At 47.6% G+C, this 8,929-nt stretch overlaps 1 protein-coding gene and 1 pseudogene across 2 annotated transcripts; both read right to left on the minus strand.

Annotated features, from left to right (window-relative positions):
• On the minus strand, positions 1-1,548 carry LOC124466087 (annotated as a pseudogene).
• A 1,305-nt stretch (positions 1,549-2,853) lies between these two features.
• On the minus strand, positions 2,854-6,503 carry LOC124466098 (putative nuclease HARBI1). Of its 2 annotated transcripts, none has more exons than XM_047017776.1 (3): positions 4,093-6,503; positions 3,636-4,014; positions 2,854-3,504 (listed from the first exon to the last, which is right to left on the minus strand). In XM_047017776.1, exons 1-2 carry the CDS (start codon positions 4,760-4,762, stop codon positions 3,650-3,652), a joined length of 1,035 nt encoding a protein of 344 aa, XP_046873732.1. In that variant the 5' UTR covers positions 4,763-6,503; the 3' UTR covers positions 2,854-3,504; positions 3,636-3,649. The 2 variants fall into 2 exon arrangements, with proteins under 2 accessions (XP_046873732.1, XP_046873731.1); XM_047017775.1 differs by having other exon boundaries at positions 2,854-3,523; positions 4,093-6,497.
• Between the last annotated feature and the right edge of the window lie 2,426 nt (positions 6,504-8,929).

An 8,929-nucleotide genomic window follows, 5' to 3' on the forward strand; every position in this document is an offset into this window, starting at 1 on the left:
ATCTTTCACAACCGCGGCAGCAGCTTCCGCGCGGGGCAGACATCGTCTCCTCTCGATCAGCGGAGTCACGAGGGCCCTTCCGAGCTGCTCGAGGAAAAACCTCCTCTTGTTGCGCTTACGCGGCATCCAGTTGGGGTTGACCTCTCCATATCACAAAGGCGTTGTAGGAGGAAACGTCAACGATGTTGCTGAAGATGACGAGGGGCCACCGGGCCGTCTTCCTTTTACAGCTGTAGGCTGCGATGACCTTGTCCAGATTGTCTACACCTCCTTTGTTGCGGTTGTATTCTAAGACGATGGTCGGTTTGCCGTCGTTTCTGTCGCTGATTTCGTCGTTTGTGTGGCGTGTGCTCATGAGTAAAATGTTCTTATTTTTCTTTGCGAGGTAGGAAACCAGAGTGGTGGTGGGAGTGAAGGCAAACTGCGACGACAGCACCCGTCGCCTGTTTGTCGTCGTCAGCAGCTCGGACGGGAGCTCGGTCCTGTTCTTTCGCACGGTGCCAACCATGGTCATGTTTCTCGTCGCCATGAGCTCTCATCCGAGGTCGTAGGATGTGAAGAAATTGTCACACGTGACATTGCGATCCTTCAGGCCGTCTGGCTCCTCTCCGGGGCTCCGTCGCTCAACTTCCCGGTGTAAACTTGCATCTTCCAAGCGTAGCTTGATTTTGCGTCGCACGTGACCCACGACATGATCCCATACTTTGCCGGTTTGCTCGGCATGTACTGCCTGAAAGGACACCGTCCTCTGAACGCGACCAGTTGTTCATCCACGGTCACTTCGGGCCCTGGGTCGTAGAGGCGGGGTAATCTCTCTACCCACATATCCCAGACCTCTCGTATCGCCGCCAACTTGTCCGTGGCGCGTCTCGCCGCTCGCGTCCCACGGCCGTCAAATCGTATCGACGTCGAATAGGTGTAGAAGACTTTCAGCTGCATGGTAGCGCGGAAAATCGCTCTGCCGCTTTGCGCGTCCCATAGACTGGCGGCCGCTTCGCCTCGGGACTTGTACACCCCTGCCAGGATTAGCAGCCCTATGTAGGCACGTAGGTCAGAGGCGTCCATGGCTTTCCACTCCTCTCCGCGTTTCAGATAGCCTTCCCGATTTGTCTCGTCCAAGATCACTGTTTCGATTTGTGGCGTGACAAAGAGTAAAAACGCAGAGACGATGTCGAGAGTGTGGGAAACGGCGTACGCTGTGGGTCCTCTGGGGGTCCTCTCATGGCTGTCACGTGTCGACAGCAGCCTCGGATTCCTCAGATACGCAACCGAACGCCATTCAATTTTGCCATCTTTTGACAAGAAAGTATCTCTGTCGATTTCAGGGGCTCGGGCGGCGGCGGCCGCTGCTGAGTTGTCGTCGACCGCATTATACTCTTGCCCGTCTGCTTGTTCCGACATATGCTCCGCGTACTCTTGCCCGTCGTCTTTTTCTTCTTCTTCTTCTTGGTCTTCTGCCACATGCTCCACGCACTCTTCGCAGTCTTCTATTTCTGACACATCCTCGGCCTCCTCTTCTGACTCACTTTGCTCGATATTTGCAAACATCTGTTGTAGAACTTGCAGGGCACTGAAATCCCGAGCCATAGCTGCGTGACCCTAGACAACGGCTGTCCTGACCCCCAACGAATGTGTGTTAGTAGCACTTGCCTACAGCTCACGTGATTACATGGACAAATGATTGATGATATGATCGACGATTGTAAAGGCCGTGGTTGGACTAAATGGAGTGGGAGGGTGGGATGTTTATATATTTATATAAAGGTATATAAAGGCAGGCATAAAAGTATGAAATTATAAAAGTGACCAACTTTTGGTCGCTCGACCTGACCTCACAGGCCTAACGCGCCTCCGGGCCGGCCGGGGGACGGGCGGGCAGGCGGGCAGGCATGTCCCGCCGCGGTTTCCCCCTGACGACGCTCGACCTGACGTCACAGGCCTAAAACGCCTCCGGATGGGCCGGCGGACCTGCATGTCCCGCCCCGGCCTCAAATTCCGAGGGGTGACACGCCTCTGGGCGAGCGAGCGGGCGGGAGGGACGCCCGGCCAATTCTCCCACCTAGAAGGATCGACGTTCGTGAAGGCCGTGGTTGGACTTGGTCAGGCCATGCCAGGCGCGCGTGCGGGCAGGCATGTCCCGCCTACAGGGATCTACGATCGTGAAGGCCGTGGTTGGACTAAATGGAGTGGGAGAGTGGGATGTTTATATATTTATATAAAGGCATGTAAAGGCAGGCTTAAAAGTATGAAATTATAAAAGTGACCAACAGGTAAGTTCGTCTATCACGTGACCCACGATCGTTCTTCATAATCACAATAGCTTGATATTATTCCACTCCGCGAGGCCAGGCCAGGTCAGGCCATGCCAGGCGCGCGTGCGGGCAGGCATGTCCCGCCTCCCCGCCTAGAGGGATCGACGATCGTGAAGGCCGCGGTTGGACTAAATGGAGTGGGAGGGTGGGATGTTTATATATTTATATAAAGGTATATAAAGGCAGGCTTAAAAGTATGAAATTATAAAAGTGACCAACAGGTAAGTTCGTCTATCACGTGACCCACGATCGTTCTTCATAATCACAATAGCGTGATATTATTCCACTCCGCGAGGCCAGGCCAGGGGCCTCATTTATAAAGCTTTGCGTGGGATTCACGTGGAAGCTGGCATACGGAAGAAATGTAGGATGTACGTGCGAACAAAAATATTCGGATTTATAAAACAGTGCGCACTCACGTCCTACGCCTGTTTCCCTTTATAAATCACAATCAACTCTAAATCTGGCGCAGCTTTGGCGGCTGTGTGGCACGCCCATATTGCCTATAAATAGTCAATGAAACGCCCCTAATAAATATTAATTCTGGGCCAGCAGAGAAAGAAACATGGCAAGCGCAGGAAAAAAAACAAAAAAAAGAAATTTCTTAGACTGCGAGATCGAAGTTTTGGTTGGGGAGGTGGAGAAAAGAAAAAAGATTGTTTGGAGGGCACAGTATGGGAGTCACTAATGCCAAAAAAAACTTTGGAGTGGCAAACTCTTGCTGAGGCAGTGAATGCCACTGCATCAGAAGATCGGACTGTGGCCGAACTGAAAAAAAAATGGTCAGACATTAAAGTCGAGGCCAAAAAGCGCCTGGCGCACCATCGCCAGAGCGTGTCTGCCACGGGCGGGGGAAAGGGGACGCCGGAACTGACCCCTCTTGATGAGAGGCTGGCAGGCATCATCGGCAAGTCCCTCTTGAGCGGAGTGGTGACAGAGGCGGAGGGGGACACCGACGTGCCAGCAGATGAAATGGGTATGTAGGCTTATTTGCAATTGCTTTTATGGAATGAGTAAAATAAATGCATTCAAGTCACTCGTGTATGTACAAAACACTTTATTTACACAAATCCCTTTTTTTTTAGTTGCTGCATGTTCCAGTGGAGAGGGTGTTGCAGCTGAACCTCCACGTGCCTCTCCGTCTCCGTCTCCATCTCCATCCAGCAGCGGGCGTGTCCTCACCGACGCAGTCCTTGCCATGCAGAGGGAAACTATTCAGTGCATCAGGGAAGTGGCAGGAGAGTTAAAGGCCATCAAGACAGTGTTGTCCGAAATAAGCACAAAAATGAAATAATTTGTTAATAAACAATTGTATTTCCATACCTTGTTTGGTGTTTTCACAACCGCCGCATCACAGCCAAACGCTGGCGCACAGCCGCACCGTTTGGCTGAAATGCCTGGGGCTGGGGGTCGGGTCGAACACATGCAGCTTCCGCTCCAGGGGGTAGAGGCACATTTTGCAGTTGTGCAATATTATGTAGCACAGCACATGCACGTACCATCTGGCACACCTTCTCCGGTCTATATAAAAGCATCCCTCCAGTGCGGTCTAGGCACCCCCATCTGCCTTTAAACAGGCCTATGGTGCGCTCCACCACAGACCGTGTCTGGGTATGGCTGATGTAATACTGCCTTTCCTCCGCGCTCTGGGGGTTGGCGAAAGGCGTGAGCAGCCACTGCTTCAGTGGATACCCACTGTCCCCTGCAAGGATAGTGAAATAATTAGATACTGAAGTACAGAGAAAATGCCTTTTAAGATGTTCACATCAATCAAACTTACCCAGAATCCAGCCATCACGCACAGCCCCAGCCTCAAGTCTCCGACCAACACTGCTTTGTCTCAGAATGAATGAGTCATGGGTTGACCCAGGCCACCGAGCTACAACATTTACGAGTAACATGTCCGCATCACAAATGACTTGGACATTTATTGAATGAAAATGCTTTCGATTAACGAAAGCATTTTCATTCATACTCGGCGCCCTTATAGCAACATGAGTGCAGTCAATGGCACCGATTACATTTGGGAAACCGGACATTGCTGCAAATTGCGCTTTTTTGTTTGCCTGTTCAGCCACCGTGTAAGGAAACTTGATGTAAAGATGTGTCAAACTTACAATTCCTCCTAACACGTCTGGCATAACACGGCTGAGGGTTGGCTGAGATATCCCCGACCTGTCAGCCAACTCCCTCTGAAAAGTGCCGGTTGCCAGAAAACCCAGTGTGGTCAGAACTTGAAGTGGGACTGGCACTGCGTTATTGCGCCGGGTGTTCCTCGCCAAAGCTGGGCCCAACACCGCGCACAGCTCGAGCAGGACAGCGCGCGGCAGTCTGAATCTGCTTATCAGCCACTCGTCCCCATTAGCCAGCAAGTGTGTGTGCTCTCTAAAAATTCTCTCCCTCCTTATTCTCTGTCGAGCAACGTCTTCAAAAAAAGCCAATTCAGCCATTTTGCGTCATTACGCATTGTGCTGGCATGCCTTTTTATACCCATCCATTTGATTGAACCTAACATGCTACAGGTGTGGGAGTTCATCTAATTCGTAAATTATGGAAACAACAAATGGTGTTGCACAACAAGCATGTATAATCATAATTCAACTCCCTGATTTGAACACGATTTAGGCTACAAAAAACAGACATTTAAAACAAACGATAAGCGCTATGTGCTCCTATCGCCAGACGGAAGCCTCGAGAAAAAGCATCCGTGTAAACTTGTCCTTATCGCCTTATTATTTATGAGAATAAATTCCATAACATGCACATTTTGTTTAATAATTACAGAACATGGTTTTATTTGCAAATATATATTTATATGAATTTATGATAGACTACTAGTTTTCTTTATTTTCCCCCCGCACTGCATAGAGAATCTATGAAACAGGTGTTTGTGTATTAATTGTAAGAATGGCTTTTGAGAATTCTTAATATGATTAGGCCTAATCAGAGGCAATAATTTGATTTATTTTACACATTGGTCTCAGTTTCAAAATGTTTCCGCGTTTCATTCTTCTGCCAACGGCGTCGCCGTTTTTCCTTTCTCCACTTTCTGTGCGTACGCATGGGTCAGAGCTTGCGTGGAGGACCGCACTCTTCCCGTCAAGTTTGGTTTTTATAAATCCCAATATTTGCTTAGAAATTGGCGTGCGCCCTCTTCTGGGCGTACGCAAGCTTTATAAATGAGGCCCCAGGTGCTCGCCTTAAGACACGCGTTAGAGTTCGCCATCAGGGAAATAAAAAGTGGCTCAATTTATGATTTAGCGAACACGCTAATAATAAAACACAACTCCATACTATCAAGTGTGCCTGATGTAGCCACGGCCATCAAATTATTTCTGACAATACCCATTACTGTCGCAAGCGCTGAAAGGTCATTTTCCAAGCTGAAAGTGATCAAAACATATCTCAGAAACTCCATGTCACAGGAGAGGCTGTCAGGTCTGGCCATCCTTAGCATAGAAAACGAACGTGCGCTCAGTTTAGATGTAAAGAGTGTGGTAAAAGACTTTGTACACTGATTTGCAAAAAGACGCGCACATGTGTATTCAAACCTGTAAAAAGGGCCTCATGCGTTTCCGTTTCGGGCCTGCCCAGGGGTACGCGTACCCCCGGTTGAGAACCACTGGAATAAAGAAATCCAGGATAACTGAAAAAGCGCAGCTGGACTTAGTGTGATCCGCTCATCACGGCTTATTCGGTTGCACGTTTGCCAAACCAGGATGAGAAGGTGAAGCAATGTCAATGCAGATGTAGGCTACATAGTTGGGACAAGTGCACCTTACGCACCTTATCACGGAGAATACGCGTTATTTTCACCCGCTAAGCAGCAACTAATTACGGAAATTGAAGCATAGTGAAGCATATAATATGTAAAAACAGAAATACGGCTGTTGTTATTAAACAGAGAGAAAAGCCTGGCAGACAATTGCCGACCGACTGAATGCGTAAGGCTTGAAAAATATCTAGCCTTCTTACTAGGAAAGTTGTGCACTCTGTTTTAATTGCTTTTAATATGCTTGTTTTATGTGTTGGTTGTATTGCTATATCTGTGTTTACCCAGCTAACAAAATGACGTCCCCAGGACGTCCCCTGAACGTCCCCGAATGTTATCAGGATGTCGCAAGGGAACGTCCCCATGACGTTTTTTTGTATGGGTCCCCTGAAAGTCCCGGGGACGTCGCAGACAAACGTCCCCGGGACGTCCATGTAACGTCCTCATAACGTTTAGGGGACGTTCAGGGGACGTTTGTCTGCGACGTCATGGGGACGTTCCCTTGCGACGTCCTGATAACTTTCGCATACCAAATGCAGAATCAATTTCTCAACCTTAATTTCTAGTCACATTTATGCATTTAATGGATATTTGTTGTATACAAAGTATAAAATGCATATTAGCCTATAGTGCAAAACTAAACTGAATGTGTTCACTTAAACTCAGCAAGGTAATTTGACATCTTCCGTCCGTCCGTCATCTGCCGCTTGTCCGGGGATCGGGTCGCGGGGGCAGCGACCTAAGCAGGGGGGCCCAGACTTCCCTCTCCCCGGCCACTTCCACCAGCTCTTCCTGGGGGACCCCGAGGCGTTCCCAGGCCAGCCGAGAGACATAGTCCCTCCAGCGTGTCCTGGGTCTTCCCCGGGGCCTCTTCCCAGTGGGACGTAATTTGACATCTTTATTTTTTTTTATCAACTTTAAGTATAACAGGCTGCTGCTAAGTATTGTGTATTGTAACTTATTATGTGTATGCTTGTAGAAGAAAAAAACACGATTTAAAGTTTAAACAAACACTTTATTCAAATACATTTTAAAAGCCTGAATTAATTTTCTTATATTTTAATTGTGTCAACCCCTCCTCATTCCCTCCCTACTCCACCTCCTCGTCCTCCACCAGTTAGTCTGGAATCAACACCTGCAACATGAATTAGCTACAGTTAGACAGCAGATCAAATGCAAAGAACATTAAGTGGAAGTGAATTTTATCCATATGCTCCTGGAGTTATTTTTAGGACCGTAACAAGTGAAACGGAAAGCTTCCCTGACCTTCAGTATCCATATATTTACAACCATCTAGCTAGCGCTAATGAACTTTTCTTCATCTAACTACTCATCGTAAACATTTGTCCGACGTAGCATATCATTATGCAACTTTTCTTGCAAAACGTCTTGGTTTATTGTAGCTCTAGTCTAATTGTCCAAAAGTACTGTAGACTCACGGTGTTCCGTGCACAACTTTTACTCACGGTGTTCCGTACACGTCACCTAAAACACCCCAGCCAATAAAAAATACTCCCTGGCATAATGTGTAATCGATACTGTTGCAAAGCTAATTTTCTCCCGCTCCCAGCAAAGTCAAATTGACATCAGTTGGACTTCTGCTGGCAACCAGAGCACAGTAAGTAGCGAAGCTCCCCCTACCGTTGAATAAAAATGGTGCCGGGAGAGGAATTTGCATAGCAATTAGCTAGGCGGAGCCATATCTCCGTAAGGGAAATTGCTCTCTAAGCCTTGTTTTATCAACTAACAAATGTTTAAATTAAACAAAAACATATTAAAGTATGTTTTGACGTATCATTTCATACAATTTGTTGTTTTAAAATGACTTGTTACAGTCTTGATTACGCTATGTTTTAATGCTAGAGTCACCGGAGGAAAATTGACTGTCATGACGCGTCTCTTTGAGTGAAACTAATATAAATGTCTTGTTATGTATTGAATTACGTCAAACTGATCGTATTTTATTTAACGCTAAAGTATTCCTTTACAATCATTATCGAAACTACCCATTTAGACAATTTATTTTTAAAAAATTACCTCAGGAAACCTTAACTGTCATGTTGTGTCTTATGCAGCCGCAACCTAAAATCATAGGACTGAACAATATTGTTTAGACGTGATATTTCTCTTACTTCAAATACAATTACTGAACAGTTATTACTGATGCTATAGTCAACATTATTTAATATATTATGAAATAGAAAACAGGTACAGTAGGGTCTACTACTGTGTGGCGCTCCCTTTGACTCCAGTGGTGGCACTCCTGCTTTGTCAGGACGGGGTTCAAATCCCTGTGGTGTCTTTTGCCTTTATTAGTAGACTTAGCATGATCAATATATGATCATCAATATACTGTATTGTAGCCTAACCGTGGCACACCAGCCAAAACAATATCTAGAAGAACTCGAGCTTCATCTATTATGCCACAAATGATAACGCAAATTATCTGCCTGTTTCTACAGTCATGACATCAAAACAGGCAAAGAGGAGGAGAACCTACACCCCTCAGGAGATGGAGGTAAGGGTGGCAGAGGTGAGTGGGGGGAGGAGTGTGAGGGAAGTGGCCAGGGAATGTGGCATGCCTGCCACAACCCTCCAGGATTGGGTGACTGGTAAGTACACCCATGGGCCCCACACCAACCTGGCCATCACTCCGGATGAGGAGGAGGAGCTCATCAGGTACTCCTTGTGGATGGCAGACCATGGGTGGCCATTGAGCCGGGCCACCATAAAGGTCTACGCGCTGGAGATAGTCAGAGCCTCAGGGAGGGCATCTCTGGTCAATCTGGAGCGGGGCCTGAGTGACAACTGGTGGTCACGGTTCCGGGCTCGCCATCCGGAGCTG

The sequence above is a fragment of the Hypomesus transpacificus genome, unplaced genomic scaffold (assembly GCF_021917145.1).
Source record: "Hypomesus transpacificus isolate Combined female unplaced genomic scaffold, fHypTra1 scaffold_64, whole genome shotgun sequence".
Lineage (NCBI taxonomy): Eukaryota > Metazoa > Chordata > Actinopteri > Osmeriformes > Osmeridae > Hypomesus > Hypomesus transpacificus.